At 43.6% G+C, this 26,912-nt stretch overlaps 1 protein-coding gene across 1 annotated transcript; it reads left to right on the top strand.

Moving 5' to 3' along the window:
* Positions 1-10,073: 10,073 nt before the first annotated feature.
* On the top strand, positions 10,074-16,739 carry klf11a (Kruppel like factor 11a). The gene is made up of 4 exons (XM_085372673.1): positions 10,074-10,105; positions 13,886-14,107; positions 14,335-15,139; positions 15,234-16,739. The coding sequence occupies exons 2-4, from the start codon at positions 13,919-13,921 to the stop codon at positions 15,527-15,529; spliced, it is 1,290 nt and encodes a 429-aa protein (XP_085228799.1). The 5' UTR covers positions 10,074-10,105; positions 13,886-13,918; the 3' UTR covers positions 15,530-16,739.
* The last annotated feature ends 10,173 nt before the right edge of the window (positions 16,740-26,912 follow it).

Here is a 26,912-nt window from a genome sequence, read left to right as displayed (position 1 = left end):
AGACTGAGTTTCAACCTAGACTTTTAAGCCATTTTTACCTCATGAAATAATAATCTTTGTTCTCATGTCAGTAAAACTTTATCGACTACGTCTGCACTTTGTTTCTGCTGTGTTTAAGGTTGGTGAACGTGAACTGCACAGAAGCAGAAAGTTTGACTCTCAGAGGATAAAACTTGAGGTAGGATAGATCTATCAGTGATCGATAAACTAATAAATCAGACTGCAGGTCAGAATATACCGTCCATATTTCGTTAATTTCCCCAAAAGTAGAATTATTATTTTTTAATCAGGAAAAGATTCTTCTCAAAACTACAAACATCTTTTTTTCTGAATTATTGATACTGATTTCCAAACAAAAACCAGTTGACCTTAAACGTCTCAGTGTGTCAGATTTAAATGAGAAGATTTTATTTAAAAACCACTGACTTCAAAGAAATTCAAAGATTTTTTCTTTCATTCTGGTGCTCCAAAGAAATGAATAATTTCAGGGTTTATTTCAGTAAAGTGCAGATTTAAATTTTGTTCAGAAAAAAAGGAAAATGTCTGTTTGCTGTAAAGAATTTAAATCAGATTAAATTAAAACCAAGAAAAACTTAATGTTTGTGTCGCATATTTTAAAAACATTGTTTAAAAAAAGACTGAAATCAAAGAAGAAATTCAGGTTCTTCAGAGTCACAGACTTTGATTCTATTCTGCTGGATGCAGAGATTAAACCAAAACTTCATCACAAACTGTCAGAGAAAGAAGCTTGAAACACTTTTTTTTTAATGTAGCAGAAACTCAAATATTCAGACCCAAAACTGAAAGTGACACAAGAACAAATACAAACACTCATATTCTGTGGAATGTTTTTACCTGTTTAATGTCCGTATTAAAACGTAGATAAATGAAATTTCTTCCTTAAAGCCTTAAAGGTTTGATGTATTTTTGATTTGCTCTGAAGCTCAGACTCTATCCTCAGTTTTAATCCCGACAAAAAAAAAAAACAAACTTAATGCCGCTGCATGAAGACTAAAGACTAAAGCACGTCTGAGAGGAAAACAGGAAATACAGTTTCATTTCAAAACTTAAACTGTAAAAACAGAATCAGAGGGGTTGTTTTTGTCCATCTGATTCCCTCGTTTCTGTATTGATTCCTATTTTAATCACAGTTGGAGCTTCAAATATGAAAACATTTAAGTTCAGTGTAAAGTTCTGAGGATTAAACCCGGTTCTTGTGAGCGTTGTTGTGATGATGCGTCTGCAGTTTGATGTCTGCTCTGCTGTTCCCTCTGTCACACACCAGGACCATCCACCAGGCGTCATTAAAGTGGCCAAACAGGAAATGAGCGACACAGGAAATGTTTGTTTACACTGGCCTGGAATCAACTGACTCAGCTAAAGCAAAAAAATAAAAACTGATGAACTGACCGTGGAGGACGAAGTGAAGAAGGCCAGGAGAAGGAAACAAAGTAAGAGAAGGAGGGAAGGAAAACAGGGGTCTCTGAGAGCCCTCGGTCCGGCCCCTGCTCTGAGCCTCTGTTTCCCCCTCTGCAGCACCACAGAAAAAGAAAACATTTGTACAGTGTATGTGTTGAGGGCGTTTGGTGCGCCGCCCGCCTTGTACAGGATGACGGATGGAGTTTGACCTACATTTGAGTGACCCCACCCACCCCCTCACCCCCTCCTTCCTCTCCCTCACACATGTTTAATAGGGCTGGGTGTGTCGCTGGTCGATGAGGTCAGCTGGTCTGACTGCACAACTGAAACCTGCAGACATGTTTCAGACTACTGCAAAACTACAGGGAGTGCAGAATTATTAGGCAAGTTGTATTTGTGAGGAATAATTTTATTATTGAACAACAACCATGTTCTCAATGAACCCAAAAAACTCATTAATATCAAAGCTGAATGTTTCTGGAAGTAGTTTTTAGTTAGTTTTTAGTTTTAGCTATTTTAGGGGGATATCTGTGTGTGCAGGTGACTATTACTGTGCATAATTATTAGGCAACTTAACAAAAAACAAATATATACCCATTTCAATTATTTATTTTTACCATTGAAACCAATATAACATCTGCACATTCACAAATATACATTTCTGACATTCAAAAACAAAACAAAAACAAATCAGCGACCAATATAGCCACCTTTCTTTGCAAGGACACTCAAAAGCCTTCCATCCATGGATTCTGTCAGTGTTTTGATCTGTTCACCATCAACATTGCGTGCAGCAGCAACCACAGCCTCCCAGACACTGTTCAGAGAGGTGTACTGTTTTCCCTCCTTGTAAATCTCACATTTGATGATGGACCACAGGTTCTCAATGGGGTTCAGATCAGGTGAACAAGGAGGCCATGTCATTAGTTTTTCTTCTTTTATACCCTTTCTTGCCAGCCACGCTGTGGAGTACTTGGACGCGTGTGATGGAGCATTGTCCTGCATGAAAATCATGTTTTTCTTGAAGGATGCAGACTTCTTCCTGTACCACTGCCTGAAGAAGGTGTCTTCCAGAAACTGGCAGTAGGACTGGGAGTTGAGCTTGACTCCATCCTCAACCCGAAAAGGCCCCACAAGCTCATCTTTGATGATACCAGCCCAAACCAGTACTCCACCTCCACCTTGCTGGCATCTGAGTCGGACTGGAGCTCTCTGCCCTTTACCAATCCAGCCACGGGCCCATCCATCTGGCCCATCAAGACTCACTCTCATTTCATCAGTCCATAAAACCTTAGAAAAACCAGTCTTGAGATATTTCTTGGCCCAGTCTTGACGTTTCAGCTTGTGTGTCTTGTTCAGTGGTGGTCGTCTTTCAGCCTTTCTTACCTTGGCCATGTCTCTGAGTATTGCACACCTTGTGCTTTTGGGCACTCCAGTGATGTTGCAGCTCTGAAATATGGCCAAACTGGTGGCAAGTGGCATCTTGGCAGCTGCACGCTTGACTTTTCTCAGTTCATGGGCAGTTATTTGGCACCTTGGTTTTTCCACACGCTTCTTGCGACCCTGTTGACTATTTTGAATGAAACGCTTGATTGTTCGATGATCACACTTCAGAAGCTTTGCAATTTTGAGACTGCTGCATCCCTCTGCAAGATATCTCACTATATGACTTTTCTGAGCCTGTCAAGTCCTTCTTTTGACCCATTTTGCCAAAGGAAAGGAAGTTGCCTAATAATTATGCACACCTGATATAGGGTGTTGATGTCATTAGACCACACCCCTTCTCATTACAGAGATGCACATCACCTAATATGCTTAATTGGTAGTAGGCTTTCGAGCCTATACAGCTTGGAGTAAGACAACATGCATGAAGAGGATGATGTGGACAAAATACTCATTTGCCTAATAATTCTGCACTCCCTGTATACTGAGGCGGTTCTGACCAATCAGAGCAGCCACAGCCAGTCAGAGGAGGCCAGGTGTGTTGGAAAAGTAAAGAAACAACTTTAATCAGTTCACTTTAATGTGTGACAGAGACCACGTCAGCTGACGGCACGCCAACACTGGTCACTGGTCAGGAGCTTAACTCAGGAACGGGCTCAGAACTAACCTTAGAAATAAACTTGGAGCCGTTTTCTGCTGCAGGCAGTCACCTTCAGCAGCATTCAGTTTCAGTTTTCAGTTTTATTTGTCATATGCAAGTTAGCACAGGGTCAACATTGCAATGAAATGTGTTTGACAAGCAGCAGTCACTCAGCAGCATGATACAGTAGGAGAAAATATAATAAAATAAAATAAAATAATAAAAAAAAATAGAAAAATAGTAAGGAGCAAAATATTAGAGAGACATGGTAAAAGAGAAAAGATGACTAAATATATATGTATCTATAAATATAAATATATGTACACTAGTGATTAAATAAGAAAATCTTGAAAAGAAATATGACGGGAGGGCAGATGGGATATTGCACAGGAATGAGCAGCAGAAATATAAATATCAATAACAATAAAGTGAAGTGACCAGTACAGATTAAACAGAGTACTCATGAAGCTGCAGGGTAGCTTCTGAGTGCTGTGTTGTGTGTGTTTAAGTGTTGTGGTTGAGGTGTCGTATGGCTTGGTGGTAAAAACTGTTTTTAAGTCTTGTAGTCCGAGCAGACAGGCTCCTGTAACGTCTGCCAGATGGTAACAAGGAGAACAGCTGATGTGCTGGGTGGCTGTGGTCCTTGATGATGCTGTGTGCTTTACGGAGGCATCGCTGGAGATAAATGTCCTGAATGGCAGGAAGCCTCGTACCAGTGATGTGCTCTGCTGCCTTCACGGCTGCTGGCAGAGCAGCTTCCGTACCAAACTGTGATGCAGCTCGTCAGCAAGCTCTCAATTGCACACCTGTAAAAATTTGAGGTGATGTTGGCATTCATGCTAAACTTCCTCAGCCTCCTCAGGAAGTAAAACCGCTGGCGAGCTTTCCTGATAGCAGTGTCTGTGTGAAGGGTCCAGGAGAAGTCCCCAGTGATGTTGACTCCAAGGAATTTGAAGCTGCTGACCCTTTCGACCTTGACACCGTTGATGTGGCTGGGCTGGTGTTCTCTGACTGGTCGTTTCCGGTAGTCCACTATCATCTCTCTAGTTTTGCTGATGTTGAGAGTCAGGTTATTTTCCAGACACCACTTGTACAGTGCCATCACCTCCTCTCTATAGGCCGTCTCATCATTGTCTGTGATGAGGCCTATGATGGTTGTGTCATCCGCAAACTTGATGATGATGTTGGAGTCGTGTTTAGCAACACAGTCGTGTGTGAACAGGAAATATAGGAGGGGGCTAAGCACACAACCCTGTGGCGTACCTGTGTTTAGGATGAGTGATGAGGACGTGTGCTTACCAACTCTCACCACCTGGGGCCTGTTTGTGAGGAAGTTTAGAATCTATCTGCAGATCGGTGTTCCCAGCCCAAGGTCGACGAGCTTCGTGGCAAGTTTCAAGGGGATGATGGTGTTAAATGCCGAGCTGTAGTCGATGAAGAGCATCCTTGCATATGTGTTCCCTTTCTCCAGGTGAGTGAGGGTGGTGTGCGTTGCCAGGGCGATGGCATCCTCTGTGGCTCTGTTTGTCCGATAGGCAAACTGAAGAGGGTCCAGTGTGTCAGGGAGGGAGGAGCAGATGTGACCTTTGACCAGCCGCTCCAGGCACTTCATGATGACGGATGTCAGTGCAACAGGACGGTAGTCATTCAGACAGGAGACCACTGATTTTTTGGGAACGGGAATGATGGTGGATGCTTTGAGGGACGTGGGGACCACTGACTGCCTCAGGGAGAGGTTGAAGATGTTGGTGAACACCTCTGCCAGCTCGTTTGCACACACTCTGAGTAGTCGGCCTGGGATGCCGTCTGGTCCTGGAGCTTTGTGAGGATTTACCTTTTTAAAGGTCCATCTCACAGCTTCTGTTTTCAGAGTTAAAGTTGCAGCCTCACTGTCCTCCTGAGGGTAGAGGATCTGCTCTCTGTTGTCTGCGTCAAAACGAGCATAGAAGTTGTTAAGCTCGTCTGCAACAGATGCAGTGGGCTGAACACTGACTGTGTTGACCTTCTTGTAGTCAGCATTCACCTGCTCGCAGCGGCTGAACACAAACCCTGCTGCTGTTTTGTTGGTCTCAGAGTTGTAGTTTTAGTTTTTCATCAAAGCTCTTTAAACTCATCACTGTGTGAGTCGAGTGGATCTCCAGCCTTAAACTAACTATCCTAACCTATGAGCAGCTGTCAGTGGTTAAATAAACCAGACGAAACCCGCTGAGCTTGGTTTGTTTGGGTCAGGTTTGGTTGGAGGTCAGCTCATGTGCGAACACAAACAGTCTGACACACCTGAGCCGGGCAGTGGACGCCCATTAAAGACTGTAGGAACATTGCCATGGGGGGCTGTAATTCTTGGAAGTCTGGGAGGAGGAATGACCTTTGACCTTGCAGTAATGTGCACCCCTGCTCCCGTGGAGCCGAGGATTTCTACCTGCTGTTCACAAACTGTAACCGACATGGAAACTGAGTCTAGGGCTGGGCCATATCATACTGTTCACGGTAATAGCGGTGTAATGTTGGGCAACGATAAGAAAATGAAATATCGCGATAGAATATGGGCAAAACGCGCATGCGCAATGCCTTTGTTTTCATACGCACATGGCGGAAAAAGCATGGCGGCGACGGAGAATGAGAAGGGCGAAAGCGGATCGTTGAATGAAACTGAAGAATTGGTTTGTAAAAATGCTGCAACTTCAGTGGTGTGGAACTGGTTTAGCTTTCGTCCGTCAGATACACAACAAAGCACTATTTTTGGTAGAGCATGCTAGCGGGCCGTCGTTATTACCGTGTTCTTTGGAAAATACGGCACACTTAAAATCAATCCTTTGATTTTTCTGAAAATCGACAGCGCCCCTTATAATCCCGTGTGCCCTATGTATGAATTCTGGTTGTGTTTACTGACCTCGAAACAATTTTATGTCGTACACGGCGCTCAAAAATCTGTCAAATGCTTTAGTACGACTTTGCTACGAACCCGCACCGCTTGATGGCTTGTCAGAGCATTACGGCTCTATTTGTGGATATTTTACATGGTTATGCCGAGGATATGTCGGCCAATTTCCACTGGAAATGCCTTTTGGTTAAACTGTCAGCAAGGAATTTGCATTTGCACTGTTAAATTTTTATATGACTTTAATGCACATAAAAAGCAGCTAAAATCTGCTCACGTCATCAGTGTTTTTCACTTTTTAAGATTATGTTCACATGCATTTGTCATTTCAGCCACTAAAGCTTCAACTTTTCCACAAAACCCAAATTTTATTTTTTTTCTCCAGAAATACACGTGCGTCTAATCCTTTCTGTATTGACAGCAACATGTCAGTGATGTCAAGCTGTTTCTATGTTTTTATGCCGAGGATATGTTGGCCAATTTCCACTGGAAATGCCTTTTGGTTAAACTGTCAGCAAGGAATTTGTATTTGCACTGTTACATTTTTATATAACTTTAATGCACATAAAAAAAAAACAGCTGCTTGTTTAAGTGAAAATACATTGATTTTCTTTTTTTTTGCACTAATAAAGTTGTGGAGCTGTAAAGTATTTTGTCTAGTGTCAATTATATCATCAGTTATATCGTTATCGCAAATTTTCACTCCAGAAGGTTCACATGTTCAGAGTTGCTTCTAGAAAAGATTTTATATATTAAAAAAAACTTTACTCTCTTCACAGGTATGTGAAAACAAAGTACTTTACATTTCTGTTGTAAGAACATTATACTTGTATTCATGTTACTCTTTATTGTTGCAGAAAAGTCTTGTGTTTACAGGACATCACTTTAGAGATGAAATCCTAGAATTTTACTGCTCAGACGGTTTGTTAGTACAGCAACCTCACAGCAGCCAGGTCATTAAAAATGACCAATGACATGGAGCATTTTTAATGTCAGGAAAAATGCTTTAAAACACTCCAACAGCACAAACACGGTCCCGAGGTCCAGTTCAGGGTGAAGATGGCAGACAGCTAGCAGCTACGTGCCACCTGTCAGTCAAAGAAGCCACTTCCCTAATAATGCAAACTGAAGCCAATTGTGATATTTGTCTCTGACTTCTGATATGAAGATAAACTGTTGGTCTCCTTTGTCTTCAGTATATAAAACTGTGCCACCTGTATATAGTGATACCCTTTTTTTGCTTATTCCTCTCTTTTGCTTTCTCTTTATTCTGTAACTAAAGTTTAACGGCAGTTTTATGAAGAAGGAAATTACTTACAGAGACTAAACAGTTGGTGTATCAGGCTGTAAACATGTTTATTTCTGCTGTAAAATTTTAACATAGGACTGACTCACTTTAGTGAACCATGGTCACTAAAAATGCAAAGATTTATTACATGTGTGTGATGTCATGATTCAGACTCTCAGTGTTTCTATGAATTATAATCAGTAAAGTGAAAACGTGTCCTTGAATACTTGAAAATCTCTGCACCTCTACCTCTGTACCTCCTCTCTTGAGTTTGGAGAGTTTTTAAATTTGAGGAGGTTTGAGGGTGCCGTCACCCTGAAGACAGATTCTCCTTTGTGTCTCTAGACTTGTGTCTCTAGGCTTAGCGCTGAGGTTCAGGTGAGGTCCAGGTGAGTTTCCTGCTGCAGAGCTGGGACATGGCTCACTGAGCGCGCGCTGTGGTTTCTGCACTCTGACTTCATGCTGCAAACAGCTGAGCTCAGCCTCCTACTGCACAAGCCTGCGACTGTTTTCTGCCTGGAAACCGTTTTTTATGGACGGATCGCCCGTCTGTGTTTTTCTCCCCCCTCCTTCCCCCTTTTTTCTCTTTTTTTACTTCACAACCTCACTGAACTTGGAGTTGAAAATGAACTCACATCACCCCGGCCTGCTGCCTCTGTTCCACTTTCATCTCTGCAGCTTCTCTGACATCCAGGATGTGTTTGAGCCGCCACCGCCGACCTGAAGGTGCTGTGAGGCAGCAGGTGAAGCTGAAGGTGCATCTTTGTCTGACTTAGACAGGATGTCATCACTTCCACCACACGTGTCAGAACGATGACGACTGTGGTGATGATAATGATGCGGCTGCTTAAAGGGTTAACCTGCAGCGACAACAAAGGAGGGAGGAAGAGGAGGCAGTGGGTGCTGCCTTTTAGCCCCGCCCTGAAATTCTTTATTGGAGAGGCTGTTTACAACCTCGCCGCATAGGAGTCCCCGGGTTCATCAGCCCTGCGGGGAGGGGGCGAGGAGGAGGGCTCACGAGAGCGAGGAGAGAAATGTTACAGGAAGAAGACAATAAGAGACGATGGTGAGGCCTCCAGAGCCGCCGCTTTGTTTCTTTGTCTCGTTTCTGTGAATTTAACGTGCACATGTCTGAGGCTCCGCGCGCACGTGAGGAAGAGGAGGGAGAAGAAGACGAGATTGTGTAGTTTCAGCTCTGCAGTGAAGAGAAAGTGTTTACATGTCCCTGCTGCAGCATGAAACAGTGAGCACATCACAGCCACGCCACACCAGCTTCACTAAAGAAGGAAAATCTGCTCACGTCGTCAGTGTTTTTCACTTTTTAAGATTATGTTCACATGCATTTGTCATTTCAGCCACTAAAGCTTCAACTTTTCCACAAACCCAAAATTTAAATTTTTTTCTCCAGAAATACACCTGTGTCTAATCCTTTCTGTATTGACAGCAACATGTCAGTAATGTCAAGCTGTTTCTATCATGTCACCAGTAAAATTATTTTTTTGTCTTAGCAGTGTGTCTCATTTCTGACATTAAATCATAAGAAAGCATTTTTAAAATCTATTTCTGTTTTACATGATCACGATTCAAAGAATATGTATGTATATACACAAATTAATTCCTAATAGAAAACATGTGAAAGTAAATGTGCCTGTGTTTGACAGAAAAGACCTCATTAAAAACACTCAAAAATAAGATTCTGAGTTTTCAGTTAAATATAGAATAGTGTAAATGCACCATAACTGTTGTATTTTAGGTAAATGAGTGTGAATAAACAGGTATTTCTTAATGATACTCCATATTTAGAGAGGCTGAGACAGTCAACACGCTCCACACTCAGTGTATTTACTAACGTTTTACCATGATTTTAACCGTAAACGTTTAAAAACATGCCGGTGACGCGGTGTTTCTGGTGTGGCCGTGTGTCTGCAGTGTGTTTTCCTCGGTTTTACCTGCTTTCACCTGTCCTTTTTTGTTCCTTTTTCACTCCATCTGCAGTTTACATGCCTGTCGCGCGCGTCCCCGCGGTCCCGCCTCGCGCCTCCCAACCTTTCCCCCAGTTCGAGCGCGCCGCTGGGTTCACCGGGTTTACTCTGACACCGCTGACTCCGCGGCCACGCCCCCCGACAGCCACGCACCCCGCCGCGGGCCAATCGCGTGACGCTCACGTAGCGATCACGCACCGCCTCGCCCGTGATTGGCCGCGGCCCGCTACACCTTTGACTTTGATTGGCTGCGTGTTACCACCCGCCAGACCGCTCTGAATTTCGTTTCTGTGTTTTTTGTTTTTTTTCCGGTGCTCTCAGCTGAAGCCAGTCTGCTGGCAGCGGCTCAGCGCTCCGACTGAAGCTCCAGTAGCTGTACACGGAGTTGCCGCCGACCCTTTCTCCACTCCTCCGTCCGCTCTTTCTCTTCGTCAACTCAGCCTCGCTGCTGTCAGGTCAGTTTCCAGAAACTTGGAATGTTAGAACTGTGCGGTACCGCCCGGGGCTCCAGAACCTCCGGGTTCGGGGTCCGGGGACGGAGCGGTTCTGCAGCCCCGGTCGGGTTGTTTCGGCTCGGCTCGGCTGGGCTGTGTTGGCGCTGTCTGCTGGTTTATCTGAGGTCACAGTGAACCCAGTCACTCCTGTGTGCGCGCGCGCGCGTGAGCAGTACCAACAGTTGCATCCCTGCAGTGCATCGCTCACCGCTGCAGAAACTTTACAGATGTTTTCTTTGTTTTGGTACAGTTGATGCTTTCGGTTCCGTGTCGTCGATTAATTAGCCGGACAGGATTGACTGATTTGATTGATTTTGATATTTTCGAGCGGCTCTCAGCGTCGTTGTGTTCAGTTTGTTTCTTTGGCTTGTGACAGTGAAGCCAGTAGTTTGAGTTTCACCTGGCATGTTCTCACTGTTCTCTAACACAGATTAATTGATTAATCCGATTTTAAATTTTTTAGTACATTTTTTTTTGTCTAAGTTTGTTTTTGCAAGTGTGTTTCAGTCTCTCGTGTGCCAGTTTGTTTTTCTTTATTAAACATGACATTAATTTGATTATTTTGATGTTGATCATGCAAATTTTTCATTTCCTTTAATATTTTGGCTAAACAGTTAAATTGATTTTCATCCTCTTAATGTGACTGTAAATTAATTATTTTGACAATGATCAGATGATATTTTCTTTGGTTTGACTAAACAATTAATCCATTAATTGTAAACCTGTTGAGCAAAATAATCTATTATTAATTTGATGACTCTCATGAATTTAGATTCTTTGGTCTGAGCTCACTGTAGTAATTAAAGATCGGTTTCACTGTCACTGACTCAATAAAATGTTAAAATCATTTACATTCATTTTGATTTGCATTTGGCTCTAATAGGAAACGCCTGCTTCATTACTGCTGATTTAAAATAATCACGTTTTCATGAGTGCATGTTTTACCTGTTTAAACAGTGTAAAGCAAATATTTGCACCTGAAGCTGACGTGTAAAATTCTGTGTGTTTTTGTTCTAAAAACCAGTTAAAGTTCCATAAAATAAATCCTAATGTGGCGTCTCTGATTTTCCTGCGATTTGACTGTGTGAATCAGACTCAGCCTCAGTTTCATCCTAGAAATCTGCACTGAACACAAAGAAAATGCAGAGGAAGAGAAACCTGACAACACACCAGGAATCAATCCGAGTCACGCAGAAAAAAAGATCTCAGAATTAAAAACAGAAAGTGTGTCTGGAGCAATAAATGCATCCCAAGCTTCTCAATCAGGTGTGAGTGTGTCGGGGAACAGGTGTTATTAATCGTGGAGCCCAGTTGATTATTAGCACATTAAAGGCAGCGAGCGGCGTTCATTTATGAGTAAACCTTGTTGTTTCTCTGTCAATAGGTGTAGTGTGTTTTTGTGGTCGTGGGGAATCAGAGTGCGGGGTCTGTGTGTGTTTGTGTTGAAACGGATTGTTTTGTCCAACTATACTTCCTGTCAGGAGCTTCCTCTCTCTATCTCTCTCTCTCACAGGGAGAGTTGGTTCATGTCAGTGTGGGAGGAGGAGTGGGCGGGGCTTGTTCATGATGGGGGTTTTTTGTTTTGTTTTGTTTTTTTCTCCTATTTTTGTTAGCACCTCCCGCAATCTATTCTGGGTGCAGTGAGGTTCCCCGTCAGGCAGGGTGAGAGGTTGGGTGTACCCACTATATCCCCCCCCCCCTCCGCCTGTTCTCTCTGTTTACATCGTTATCTCTCGCCCCTCGCTTGCCCTCCTCCCCCTCTTCCTCCCTTCCTGTACGTGCTGCTAAGCAGATGCCAGCCAAGCAGCCAGGAGCCCTTTGTCCCCGAGTCACCTCCCATCTACAGTTCTCGCCCCTTTAATTAATTAATTTATTTCCTGACGTGGTAGATGCAGCTCAGCCGGAGGTGGGAAAACTGTGACATCATTGGTCATTAGATGGGAGGTGTTTGGCTTTATCCGTGGAGTAAGAGGAAGAAAGAAAGAAAAAGAAGCTGGGCTGTGAGGCAGACGCTCAACAGTTTATAGGATAGTGAGCACTAACAGTGCGTTTAAGTCATATGGGAGAAAGAAGACGGTCCACTGCCTGCTTGCCATCACCCTCAATTAGCTTCCAGAAGTTGCCTGTGTAGCTAAAGCCCAACAGAAACTTCGATGAGACCAGAAGAAGCAGCTGGTTGTGGCTGAACTACCCTCTGCCCATGTCTCTACCCATGCCCCTCTTTAGGTTTCCAGAAGCAGTCCAGTCAGATGAAAGTGGGCTTTGATTGGAGCATGACTGATATACCTGTGAAGCTGATATTGGCTATTTCCCAATATATCATTATCAGAATGTATAACAGCCGAAAAATAAATCAAAGTAAGGAAGACACGGGAGAAACGATTACTTGTCCACGAGAGGACACTCTGCAACTTCCCTGTTGGCAACATATGTTTGGAAACTCCCACCAAATTCAGTCTTTAAGTCTGATGTTATTAGCCATTTCCGGGTCCAAACTTTGCTTCAGGTCCCAAAGTCAAATGAACACTGTGGCATAACTGAGAGTTAAAAACTGTCTAAATTCTTTCATGTTCAATAAAATGGTCAGTGTGGTTTCTTTACCAGGTGTAACAATTACATTTAACATCCGGGCATCCATGAAAACTGAATTTATGAAGTTTAACGGAGTTTGAAGTTAGCAGGGAGTTAGCTCGCTAGCTTCCATGTTTAAAAGTTGCTACAGTGGTAATAAAAACCCAGAGACCGACAGTGATTACTGACCATTTTGGGGTCTTGTTCATATTAAATAGAACAAGATACAAAACATTAAAATATGTTAAAAAGACAACAGCTTAATAAACACACAGCAGTTTGAACCCGGAAGCAGGGTTCATACGTCATCACTTAAGAAACGAATAGCAACCAGCTATTGATCCATGCGGAGGTGGGCGGAGTGTAATCAAATGATCCTTGACTTGTGATAATAAAATAAGGTTACTTTTACTCCATCATCATAATATTGCTGCAGAGACTCATAAATAACAACCTAACAAACGTCTGGGAACTTTGTTCATGTTTCCTGTGTTTTAAATTTTTACTTTTATATTTTGAATCAGGTTTAAACACACTCAGGCTCTAGCTTTTAGGGTAGAGTGTAGCTGAATGTGCCAAAAACTGCAGTACCTCTAACATCCAGCAGAGGCTCCAGCAGCATTCAAAATGGTAAATGGCCTGTATTTATATAGCGCTTTACTAGTCCCTAAGGACCCCAAAGCGCTTTACATATCCAGTCATCCACCCATTCACACACACATTCACACACTGGTGATGGCAAGCTACATTGTAGCCACAGCCACCCTGGGGCGCACTGACAGAGGCGAGGCTGCCGGACACTGGCGCCACCGGGCCCTCTGACCACCACCAGTAGGCAACGGGTGAAGTGTCTTGCCCAAGGACACAACGACCGAGACTGTCCGAGCCGGGGCTCGAACCTGCAACCTTCCGATTACAAGGCGAACTCCTAACTCTTGAGCCACGATCGCCCCAAAACAAAAAATGGGGCAGAGACAGACATGCGGCAAAGAGCCACGGGTCGAACTCGAACCCGGGCTCCCCACTCTCCGGGCCACCAGCGCCATTTGGTCGTAATTCTGCACTTCTGAGCTGATTTTTGCTTTAAAATCACAGAAAATAATCCGATTAAAGTGACGAGAAATGCTAAAGTCTTTTAAAACTGACCTTTGACCTCTCGACTGTTCTCAGGTCAGCCGTGTGGACAGACAGACAGCAGCAGCCATGGAGCAGAAGTCGTACGTCGAGTACCATGACCTGGAGGCTGCCGAAGCGCTCGTCAGCATGAGCTTCTGGGGTCAAAGGTCGCACAAGCCCCGCCCACTGACGCCCACCTCTGACTCCTGTGACTCTATCCAACTCCACTCGGAGGGCACAGATACACCAAAAGACCTGATCGCCCTCTCCTCGCTGGTAAGAACCAATACAGTCAGAACGTTAGAAAATGTTAAATGCACACGCATGACTAAATGACCTCATCAGACACATCGTTACCATATTTATAAAAATGTAACACAAAAAATTCTTTCTAGGTTTTTCATTATTTAGTTAACTACTTAATTTGTTTTAAGTAATTTTCTTCTGTGAATGAATTCGTAGCATTTGGGATCCGTCTGTCTAACACCTGCTTTCTCTCTCAGTGTATAACTCCGCCTCAAAGTCCAAGCTTCGCCGAGGCCTCTGCAACCCCCATCCTCACCATCGCCTCCAAACCGCACTTACCCTCCCCCGCCCTTCACAGTGACCCCCATGCCGTCACTTCAGAGACCTCAGCACTTGCACCTCACTCAGAGTCAACCTGTGTGGCTCCGCCCAGCAGAGCGATGGCCACCAGTGTCATCCGCCACACCGCTGACAGCCTCAGCCTTCCTCTGCCCAACACCGAGCTGTCAGAAACTTCCACGCAGCCTCTGCCACCACTTCTGCAGACGCTTCCAGAGGAGAAGGACGACCCTCCCCCAACTCCCGACACCCCCCCATCGCCTCCCGCCTCAGCTTCTCCACCTCACTCGCTGTCTTCCTCACCGCTGCTCTGCCAGGTTTTCCCGGTGAACGGCCGAACGGGGATGATCTCCGCCTTCGTCCAGGCCCCAGTTCAGGTGCAGGGGCCGGGCGGGCCCAAGCCAATCCTTCCCCAGTCTCCCACTTCCAGCTTCGCCCAGCCGCTGCTGCTGGGCTCCGCCGTGCCACAAGGGACTGTGATGTTTGTGGTGCCACAGCCACCCGTGCCCCAGCCACAACCAGGCCCGCAGACCGTCATGACCTTGGGCAACACCAAGCTCCTCCCACTCGCCCCAGCTCCTGTTTACATGCCGTCAGGAGCGAACAGTGGCACCTCGCAGGCAGACTTCTCTCGCAGACGGGACTACGTGTGCACCTTCCCTGGGTGCAAAAAGACCTACTTCAAGAGTTCACACCTCAAGGCTCACCTGCGCACACACACAGGTATGAGTCACCTCAGGGGAAGGAGAACCACAGACAGACACTCACCTGTCTTATAGACATGAGCTAACCACTTACGTGTCCTCTTGTTCCACAGGTGAGAAGCCATTTAGCTGTCACTGGGAGGGCTGTGACAAGCGGTTCGCCCGCTCCGATGAGCTTTCCCGCCACCGCCGCACGCACACTGGTGAGAAGAAGTTTGTCTGCAGCGTGTGTGAACGGCGGTTCATGCGCAGCGACCATCTGACCAAACACGCCCGACGGCACATGACTACCAAGAGGCCGTCATCGTGGCCCGGCGAAACCCGAGACCTCAGCAAAGGCGCCCTGCCAAAGGGTCAGAACAGAGGACCGGCACTTCCCGTTGGCGTGCTGGTTCCTGCTGCCAACTAACTAACAGACTAGTGTCACTCACAGGGCCATCTCAGGAGCCCCGGGGGGAGGGGCCAAACACCGACCAGACTCTTAAAGAGTGACTGTGACTGGTTGTTTCAATCAGCTCCGCCCACCACATCAGGACGATGTTTTGTACTCGGCTACGTTTACACGACCTCAGAACAGGGTCAGACACACCTGGACTCATTTTACAGGGACCTGTCCTGCTCACTTCCTGCTCTGAACGGTAGCTTAGCATGAATGGCAGTTTAAAATAAGCCATCCATTCATGATCTCTCTAAAAAAAGACGCCATGGCTCAGTTCTTACTGGCTTCTCATTGGCCAGGGTCTGGAAGCCTGCTGAGGGGAGAACAGTAGATTTACTATATTACTATTATAGATAAGCTATATTAGTATATGGAAGTTCAGGAAACAGGCGCCATTGAACGAGGGCGTTTTGTCCTTAACCGACCAATCAGCTTCACTGTGAGAAAAATTGAAGGACCTTTATTACCAGGAAGTGATTGCTCTTCTATATAAGGAGATCTGTCACTAGCTGCTGTCAGCTTGTCACAGAAGTGACAGGAAAAAACCCAAAAAGACCCAAAAACCCTGTTGGTCCCATGTTTGAAGTTTCAGCACATGTATGACGCAGACAGGAGAGCAGAGCAGGTCCCTTCAGGAGTTTAAGGCCGTCCTTCGAGTGGAGGAGGCGCTCAGATGAATCCAGTTCTTTTCTATGTTCATGCTGCCGAGAGTTGAACGATCTGAGTGCCGCCGTTTTCCTGTTACTTTTGTTAACGTAGACATAGCCGTCATCAGCAGAGGACGGCAAGCTTTCTCCACCATTCTCAGGACATTTTATTCCCACGATCCACAAACACACCGCCGCAGGAGGAGGAGGACCTGAAGGCACCAGGCTGCTACTCACTCACAGACATCCACACAAAGCCGATGTTGCACTGGAATATTTTTGAATCTCACTTGTTTTTGTACTCTCTCTCTCTCTCTCTCTCTCCCTCTCTCTCTCCCCCGCCGTGTACCATCACGGCTGCGTCTTTTTAGCGACTCGTTAGCGACCTGTTAGCGACTCGTGTACACTCTTATTGTTTGCCAAAGCCTCAGTATCATGCTTCTTAGCCCACTTCTGTTCTGACTGTAAATACTGTAAATATCTTGATATCTATATGAGTGTTATGTGTAATCCAATCTACATTTATTCACAGTACGAGATATTAATATTTTAAGAGTCTGTGGACAGTATTCATTACTGTGATACTACCTACTATCTTTGCTTTACACATTATTATTATTATTATTATTATCATTGTTAATATTATTATTATTATTATTATTATTATTATTTAATAAACATTCGTTGAGGAAAGTGCTGTTTTTGATAGTTTGATTTGGCCCATAGTGTAGCCAGTAAAAATACCTCATGTTATTAAATGTTATTCTTAATAATAACAGCTTATATTAAAATAATCCTTTTCTTTTTCTTTCGAACATTTACCTGTACACCACGGTGATGGTGAAGAAAATGGCTTTTATAATAAAATGTTACCACGAGGCTGGCACCAGCTGTTTTTTGCGTTTGTCTGCAGTCATTGTTTCACTGAGAATTTCAACAGCTGGAAAAACTTTACTCATCAATACTTTTGTGATTTTTGACTAAAAGTCAAATTTTGTACTTGGCGTCTGTGTTTTAAGCAAAACTAAAATGCTGCAGTGAAGCACATTGCTCCAGCCTGGCTCATGTTACTGATCCAACTCCACAGTAAACATGCAGCACATTTTCCACGTGGATGCCCCGGGGGTATTTGGGGTTCAGTAACTTGCTCAGGGACTCTTCAGATGGATGCAGTAGCTGAGGAACCTCAGAGTGATTAGCATCTCGCTCTAAATCTTGAGCCAGTCTAAGCACCGTGATTTTTAAAGGCGCTATATAAATACAGGCCATTTACCATTTACCATTTTTTTTGGAGGGGAACCCTCAGGTCGGGTGTAGCTTTTCAGTAAAGTCCCATACTGGATGTTTCTTTGCATGTAGGCGAGTGAGTGAATTCAGTGAATAATCAGCATTGTTGACCTCAGTATAAACTGATGTCTGATTTGTTGGTGTGTAAACTCCACCACAAGCTGCACTGACCTGTCTGTATGTAATCACCATACTTCAATCTGTTTTTCACCATGTTTAACATAATTCAGCAGCTGCACATCCTGTACAGATCCAATATCTGATTTTAAAAAATGTATTTTATGTTCACATAAAACATTTACATTTCCAGTTTAACACGTCACTTGCTCTGCAGTGCTTACCTTTAAAAATAATCTCTCATCTTGCTCAACTGTCCTCCTTTTCCCCATCTCGGAGTGAGGTTCTCATTCGTCTTCCTGCCTGTTGCACAGCAGCTGGGCCTTTGTCACACAGCATGTCTGAGAGCTAAACTGCACACTAAGAGTCTGTGTTTGCTTACATTTGATGAACTCATTTAAAAGTTGGATTTTAAATTTCCTGCCACTTAAAAAGCTTTCCTCCCTTACAAACAAACAAATGACCTCTAAATTCAACTTCTACACATACAAACATGTGATTTTATGATCTGACATTAAGATCAATTAAAAGGTAAGTCTAATTTACTTATTTAAAATTATTTTTTCATTTGCCAGTGGACAGCCATCTTTAAAATGGCCACCATCTTGAGTTTTAAAATGGCTGGTGGGCTTTAAAAACAAAACTGTACAATAAAGGAGTTGATGTGGCCTCAGAGCAGGAAGATCCTGGCTTTGAATGCACCAGCCGGGGTTTTCCCTGTTCCTTGGTGGGTTCTCTAGCTTCCTCACACATGTGGTTTAGGTTAACTGGTAACTCTTGGCCAAAGCTGTGAATGTGAATGTGAATCTCTTCACTCTCTGACAGCTGGATGGATAGTCTCCATGTTAGCTGGCATATATGAGAGAGATAAGTGTGTGTACTTATATCCCCCCAGGAATAGTCTTCCTGTAAAGCTCAGTTATCGGCTGAACTATTAAACATTTTAAACCTCATTAATACATGAAAATTAGCACCTGTTCTAGGCTAACTCGCACTTGTGTAATGTTTCTGTTAAAATGGTAAAAAATAAACGACATCAGCATGTTTTCACAAATTAAAGGAATATTTAATGTTGTAATATTAGATTAACAGAATAGAACAGTAAAGATTGCTTATAAAATATATATATTTTAGGCTTGCTATAGCAAATTTAAATGTTATGTTATGTTTAAAATACTTTTTAAAAATAGTTTGGGCACAAAAAATTAAAGCATTAATTGGCATTAAGGACATAACCAGGTTAGCGTTGCATAAAGCTAGCTAGTACTGGCTTCATCCACAGGTCAGAAATATCCAACTGTTTAAAACTGACTGTAGGGTAATTCTGAAAATACCACACAAAGAAAACCCTCAAAGCAGGACCGAAAAAGAAGATTTGGTTGAATGTTTTTATTTTTATGTGAAAACAAGTCGGACACCACAAAGTCAATGCTTTTATATATTTCCGGTATAAAGTTTGGCGCTCAGGAGAAAAACAAAGGAAAGGGACGGGGGAAAAATGACCATTGGAACTGCTCATCCCAAAATGCATCCCAACGAATGACCTCTGATAATTTTTTTGATTTCAGTAAAAACAAAATACAGTGTGTAATTTGTGTACTTACTGTTGTGTGTAACTGTATTTGGGGCTGCGTTTTGTTCCTGACTGCAGTGCCCACTTTTTGACTTTGCTGTTAAACGTTTCCATGGAAACAGCACCCTGGACCAATCAGAGACATTGCTTTTTGAGTTTAGGATTGTGGGTAGAGTAGTTCTTTTTCTCGACATCGTTAATAAGAGTGTTATTCTTCAAACATCGTAGCTGTCAATAAGACGCCTGTGGATGGCACATAACCAGAGTCCCTGTGGACATTTATAAAGGTTACTGCTAATAAATAATAAACTGTTTAAACTAACACAGGTTCTTCTGTGTGAAGGTTAGCTAATGCTCACAATCCAATATCACATGCTGCACCTCCACCCACCAGTCTGTCAAGCTAATCAAGTTTGCAGATGACACCACCGTTATTGGGCTCATCTCGGACGGGGATGAGTCTGCCTACAGGAGGGAGGTTGAACGTCTGGTGTCCTGGTGCAGCCACAACAACCTGGTGCTGAATGCCCAGAAGACAGTGGAGATTATTGTGGACTTCAGGAAGCACACAGCCCCACTCCCCCCCCATCATCCTGACTGACACCCCCATCACCTCTGTGGACTCATTCCGCTTCCTGGGTACCACCATCACCCAGGACCTGAAGTGGGAGCCCACCATCACCTCCGTCATCAAGAAAGCCCAGCAGAGGATGTACTTCCTGAGGCAGCTGAAGAAATTCAACCTGCCAACACGGACGATGATGCAGTTCTACACCGCAATCATCGAGTCCATCCTCACCTCCTCCATCACCGTGTGGTACGCTGGAGCCACTATCAGGGACAAACAGAGACTGCAGCGTGCTGTGCGCTCTGCTGAGAAGGTGATTGGCTGCAGACTCCCATCTCTGCAGGACCTGTACACCTCCAGGACACTGCGGCGTGCAGCCCGGATCTCAGCTGACCCTTCTCACCCTGGACACAGTCTGTTTGACCTGCTCCCCTCAGGCAGGAGGCTCCGGTCCATTCGCACCAGAACCTCTCGCCATAAGAACAGTTTCTTCCCCTCTGCTGTTGGTCACATGAACAATAACCATATGACTGTCCCCGCCACTAACACATGACCCTACGCTGTGTCACTGCATCATTCCATGTTTGGCACTGATCACCACCTGCACTCATGTATATATCTTTCTACATAGCACTCATAATTCTTATTCTCATGTATATATCTCATGTATATCCCATGCACATATCTTTCTACATAGCACTTTTAATTCTTATTCTTACTTTTATTTTTTTTTTCATGTCTATTTAAGTGCTATTTATGACACTATGTTTGCACTGAAGCACCGCAGCAATTTCCTAATGTTGTAAACCTCAACATCTGGCAATAAACCCCATTCTGATTCTGATTCTGATTCTGATTACAAATGAAACATTTCATTCACATGCAAACATTCACGCTCACTTTTCTGATTGTTGTTCCTATACATTCAGAGGAATGCATAAAAAATGAGCCTCACACATATCAAGTGAAACTCGTATGTTTTGTTGTTATTTTTTGTCTTTTTGGATCATTTTAAACGCCCACCGTGTTCAGTCAGCGGCATTCATAAATAAATCACAGCCAGTCCTCTTTATTTTCCTGATTTTAAGTCCTTCACTGGGCAAAATGGCGGCTTCGTTGCGCTGTGTGGAGATAAATGAGGTTAATTCTCCGGCTTCACAGTTTCGTTTCCTCCGTGTGTGAAGTTTCTGCTCCACGACAGCAGAGTTACACAACCTGAGCTCCGCGCTCTCTGCCCACACCACCAGGTAGCAACCGCCATCCAATCACCACGTGGGGCTGAGGGGGTGTGACCAATGGGAGCACACGTCGTCATGACTTGGCCCGTGAGAGGGGGCGTGTCATCTGTGTGGAATGGTTTCCGCCCCTTTGTCTTACTGACCGACATTCGGCTGGAGCCAAAGTAAAATATAAAGTAAAAATAGAAGAAAAAACAGTGGAGTCTGGTGGAGGCCGTGGGCGGGGAAACAGTGACGCCATGTGGTAATGTGAGGTATTAAACGCACTACAGGACAATAAAACAAACGATTATGACATAATCACAAGTATTACCCCTGAGAGCAGATATGTATGAGCCTAATCTGGCTCAGTTATGGCAAATGACCAGTGGGCGCTGGAGAAAAGTAAACATAACATTAAAAACCTGAACAAAAACCATGTAAACCTTAACACATGGGGGGAATATTATTCAGCAGTAAAATACTGTGATCCACAAATGATTTCAAAAGGTGGGTTCAGAGGATTTATTTTACCCCCAAACAGATTAAAATCAACCCCAAATCTTCAATAAATGACACATTTAATATTTCAATTTGCAAAACAAAACAAGGGTATGGAGGGAGGAGACACTGGAGGGAGAGGGGTGAAGCCAAACACCCCTCTCCAGATGGAAATCTGACAACAAACCTTTGGAGCAGAATATTTCTGATGTGGCTTCTTGTTTTCATGTCTAATGACAAATATAAAAATGACTCTCAAAATGCCTCAACACTGGTGTTTTTCTGCATCAAGTACAGAAAAGATTTAAAGAATGCTGACCAGTCAGTGGTAGATGCTCCTGGATTGGGAGCTTTGGCTACTGCACACATGGCTTTCCTTCGTGATGAGGGAACTGTTGTTGATGCTCCCACTTTAGGTACTGGGAAATAATGGCTACTCATTTGGCAGGCAAGCGGGAAAATGGGATCTGGAAGGGCTGTTTTCAATCTGAAGTCCAGCATTATCTCCACTGTTTGGCAGAAGCTCCAGGTTGTTGTATTTCCCTCCTATAGCCAAACTCATCTCTAACTGAGAAGTGCCCAATGAGTGTGGTGTCATCTGCAAACTCTAAATTTTACTGACTCAGTTGGTCAGTTTTCCTAATCTTTCCATGAATGGTCTGATGGTGTACTGCTATAAATTATGGGATGTAATGGCCTCTTCTGCCTCTATAAAGGATCCTTCAGTGTCTCCTCTACTAAAGGAGGTAATAAAGGAAACACTGAAGCTCCTTTCCTCAGTATTTAGAGGATTCAATCAGCTCTGATTATGGCTGCACAGACTTCTAGATCAGTCTCTACATTTGACTTTCAAAGTTTGTTTCTTCTCTGTAATGTTTGAGCAAAAATGTTCAGCTCTCATTTCAAGACACACTTTGGATCACTGTGTTGTGTTTTTATTTGCTGGGGAAAAAAACACAACATCTCGCCATTAAATTTCCATTCTGCTATACATATGAAGGAAATGTACTGCTATGTGCTGGCAGGGTTTAATGGATTTATTTGTTTTGATGATACTAAACTGGATATTTTCATATTGATGACTCTGAATTCAGCTGCTGGAACCTCCAACTGATATTTGATGGAAAAACATTCAGTATAGAAGAAAACTGGCAGACTAATCAATAATAAAAGTAATGTTTGGTAGCAGGTTTGACTGAGCTCAGAGGCGGGATGGAAGAAGCTTCTCATTAACAGTAAATCTGAAGCTTTTAACACTGCTGATTGTTTTTTGAATTGACTGAATATTAATGGACTGAAGCTTCCAGCCACAGTGATTCATTGTGTGTCAGTGAATGCATTGCGTGTGCTGGGCTGCAGCTTCATGGTTCCATCTAGTGGACTGATAGTAGAAGTAGAGCAGCTGATGGCAGCTTCCTCTGCCTCGCACTGGTGTCTGACTGCATTCAGCTGACATTGAGAGGAAGCAGAAAAGAACTGGCTGATATTTGGACAACACACATGATGGAAAGGAGGACTTCAGTTGATGTGCACATGAATGATTTGTGTTTCCTCTGCAGGTGAACTTAGAAAGTGAGCGTGAGCGGATGTGAATGTGAATTCAGCAGCATGGAGCAGTGTGAGCACAGAGAGGAGGGAGTTCCTACCCTTGAATCCACCCTGTGTGGGGAATATGAGAGCCAGACCAAAGCTTGGAGGTGAGAGGACAATCTCTGACTGCCAGGACTCTTCTCCAGGTCACAGCTCAGCACTCACATCACTGCTCTATCAATATTCACAGGAACCTACCTGATGATGATGATGAGATGATGAGATAGCCTTTATTTGTCAGTTGCAGGTCTTTTGCCCACAACCAAGATGACAGACCTTGCCGACCGTACATACAATACAAACATCACATTGGGGAGACAGGTCAGGCTAGGTAGCGAGGAAAAAAACATTGAAATGTGTAACACAGAAGGATAATGCAGGAATACACAGGTATCAACAGACCATAACACAATAAACACAGACAGCAACATGGGAAAGAGTTCCAGTGTGTACATCTGATCTGGGACCGCTGCAATCTTTCGACTGCGCCTCCAGCTGACCCGATGTCCACATCATGGGGGAGGTAAGCGTTGGAGGTGGCGTTGGATCCGGGGTAGGGAGGGTGATGCGTCAGTGAGTGCTTATCAGTATCAGTATATGTATGTGTGTGCGTGTCCATAGTTCAGCTGAGACAGTGTCCTTCGCCCCGCCAGGCTAAGTAAACAGTCTTCCAGCCAACCCAGGTGGCCTTGTAGGGAATGGGAAGGAACAGACTCAACACAGTCGTTATCAGGGAGTTTTTGTTCGGCTCCAGCCTTGAGCCCACAGCTGGCGCCGAAGGGGTAGCCGGATTGTGATGGTAATTTTTATTTTGCAAACAACTCATGAGAATTTCAAGCTGTTTTTAACACTCCGACACTGGTCTCTCAATGTCCCGTTAATAGCTGCGAGTTTCTCCGTGATGTTATTAGCCGTCGATTCTGTGGTCTTGTCACTCTTTTTTGCTCACATAGCAGATTCTGAGACCTCACGACCGCAGCCAACTGATCCGAGATGTAGCTTCCACCCAGAGATGTTGTTCTGAGTTGATTCTTTCCTGATGTAATGTAAACCTGGACCTGGACCCAGCTGTGTGTACTTAAACGGTGTAAGCCAACAACCCTGTACTGCAGAAAGAGGAGCTGTTGTTCGGAACTCACTGATAGCTGTCAGTTTTGAACATCTGATGTTGTTTCTAGTCTCTAACCAGCATCTCAAAGGAAGCCACTGAGCAAGGAATTCATTTATTCTATTAAAAAAAAGTCAAAGATCCTGAATTTTTATATTATTCTGAAGAACAATGGATTTCCTTTTTAGAGAGGAACAATACACCAGCTTTATCTGCATATACATTAATGTAAAGGTGGTCTGGAGAGGTAAAATAATTTCATACTCTTCATATAAAAAACTAAGACACTGAAACATGCACTTCAGGAGGTGAAGAAACTGGAGACCCTTCCTTAGGGATTAATAAAGTATTCTGATTCTGATTCAGCCACATGCCAACAGAAATTATTTGTAAACTTATTAAAAACACAGAATCTAAATACTTTCTTTTTTTTTTTTAAACAGCAATAAAATGGAAAACTGTTCTGTTCTCTAATTTAAAAAAAATAAACAATCAGAAAAATCGTCAACAGAAGATGCATCTGGACACATCACACAAGATCACAGGGTAACAAACGTTTTAGACAATATTACTCAAAATTAAACACTCAAGAGGGAGGAAACCTGTAGGGGGTATTTTACAAGCCTGAACATTCCAACTAACAGGCAGATTTTCCAGTGCCAGTGCAGCTAGCTAAACAATGAGGAATCACTTACTACTAAAGAGACAGACAGTGAAAGTGGACAGTATATTTGACTTTATATTCTTGGTATACTCTTTGTATTCTTCTGCTATCTGTACCTGAGCAGTGGTAATGCGCACTCTTTGGTTTTAACTTAAACGTGACGAGGGGCAGCACAAAAGTGATCAACTTAAACTGATTTTTAGTTTTAGCATCCTTATTTTTCCCAGAATTATTGGTTCTGTAACTCGTTAAGATAGGATAAGATAAGATAAGATAACCTTTATTAGTCCCACACGTGGGAAATTTGTTAACAGACAGAGATACATCTATGTCCATTTTTGATGTAAATTAGCCTTTATACATTTAGTGTTTCATTTCAAAAGGTGTTTAGCCTCTCTCACAACTTTAGTCAACCTGTATTTCGACTCTTTGAAACTGTCACTGATCCTACTCCAAGAGTGTTAGTAAGTCTGGAGATGTGGGACCTGATTCACCTGAGTTGCTGACCAGAGGGAAGCAGGTCAAACAGGTAGTGGGCAAGGTGTGAGGTGTCACCTGTGATGGCCCTGGTTTACCTGAGACAGGAAGATCTGGCGATGGCCTCCAGGGTTGGTTGGACCCTCAGTGCAGCCTTCCTGTTCTTACTCATAGCCCCTGAGTACCAGACATCAAGCTGGAGGAGAGCACGCTCTCCAGTGAGGAGTTGTAGAAGGCCAGCAGCAAATTCTGGTCCAGGTTATTCTTCCTCAGGACATGGAGGAAGTGCGGCCGCTCCTGGGCCCTCTTTACTAGGGCAATGGTGTTGTGGGTCCAGTTGAGATCAGCAAATATGTGGATGCCCAGAAACCTGAAGGTGGAGACAGATTCCACTCATTCTCCATTGAGAGGGGAGTGAACCTGTCTGTGCCTCCTGAAATCAATGACGAGTTCTTTTGTTTTAAGGACATTAAGCTTCAGGTTATTTTCTGAGCACAAGTTCTCTACCTCCCCATTCTCATCTCCATCAGAGGTAAGCCCAACCACATTGGTGTGATTGGCATACTTGATGATGGTGTTGGTTGGGTGGGTAGGTGCACAGAAGGGGGCTGATCCTGTGGGGATCCGGTGCTGAGTGACAGTGGTGTTGAGAGGTTGGGCCCAAGTTGGACTGATTGAGGTTGGTTTGTGAGTCTTCAGTCTGACTGAGTCATTCATAAAGTATTCTGTTCCAGCTTCTGGAGGACAACATCATCACTTTTGTAAAGAATGAGCGGAAGAAGATCCAGAAGGTTCTGAGTCCAGATTATCCAAAATGCTCAAAGAGACAGAGGAAGGATGAGGAGGTGCTGAAGATTAAGGATGAGGAGCAGAGGAGGTGCACAGAGTCATTCATGACAATCACATTGTACTTCTTGAGGAGAATGAAGCAGGAGGAGCTGGGCGATCAACTGCAGAGCAGTAAGCAGATTTCTATAAAGATTACTGTTTTTGCTCTTTAGGGGAAAGAAATTGTCATGTAAACTTTATAAAGCATTAACTGATATTCTGATTTTTTTTTTTAATTCAGAACATGTTGCTGCAGTTTGTCAGTGAAGCTGCTGTCTCTGGGACTTAAGAGTCCTCACTGTAAACTGGAAATTCTCAGGTTAGATCACACTGTTGGATTTGAGATCTGTTTGCCAAATAGACATTACATTTACTTTAGTAAGTAAATTGGGGGGTTTTAGTGCTTCGTAAGAACACAAAACAGACAAAGTGCTTTACAGTAGTATCAATAAAACCAAAGCAATGCCCCCAAAACAATAGGGAAACACATACATCAAATAAAATGAACACAAAGCTATTCCACGTTTTTGAAACTAAAGTTTGAAAATTTGGCCAATCGACCTTATTTTTTAGATGGGTAAATGCAGGAACTAGGGTGTAAGCTCGGAGCCATTCAGTAAGTGGGTGCCTCAACCCATATGGCCATAAAAGTAAGAATCCATATTTTAAATTGAAATCTAAACCTAACAGGTAGCCAGTGCAAAAGCTTTAAAAGCGGGGTAATGTGTGATTAATAAAACAGAGTGAATTGTAAACCTTTGATCAGCATTTAGGGC

This window comes from Diplotaxodon limnothrissa, linkage group LG15, assembly GCF_057381915.1.
Source record: "Diplotaxodon limnothrissa isolate DT_005_m linkage group LG15, D_limnothrissa_male_GT1.1, whole genome shotgun sequence".
In the NCBI taxonomy this organism is placed as follows: Eukaryota; Metazoa; Chordata; class Actinopteri; order Cichliformes; family Cichlidae; genus Diplotaxodon; species Diplotaxodon limnothrissa.
Note: the sequence above shows the minus strand (reverse complement) of the source record. Positions and strands in the feature narration are given on the sequence as shown.

What these genes read in the sequence shown, in the direction of transcription:
- klf11a (XM_085372673.1), top strand. Translation starts at nt 13,919, where the DNA reads ATGGAGCAGAAGTCGTACGTCGAGTACCATGACCTGGAGGCTGCCGAA. An exon ending in TGATCGCCCTCTCCTCGCTG is followed by an intron (nt 14,108 to 14,334) that starts GTAAGAACCAAT and finishes TTTCTCTCTCAG; the next exon opens with TGTATAACTCCGCCTCAAAG. An exon ending in TCACCTGCGCACACACACAG is followed by an intron (nt 15,140 to 15,233) that starts GTATGAGTCACC and finishes CTTGTTCCACAG; the next exon opens with GTGAGAAGCCATTTAGCTGT.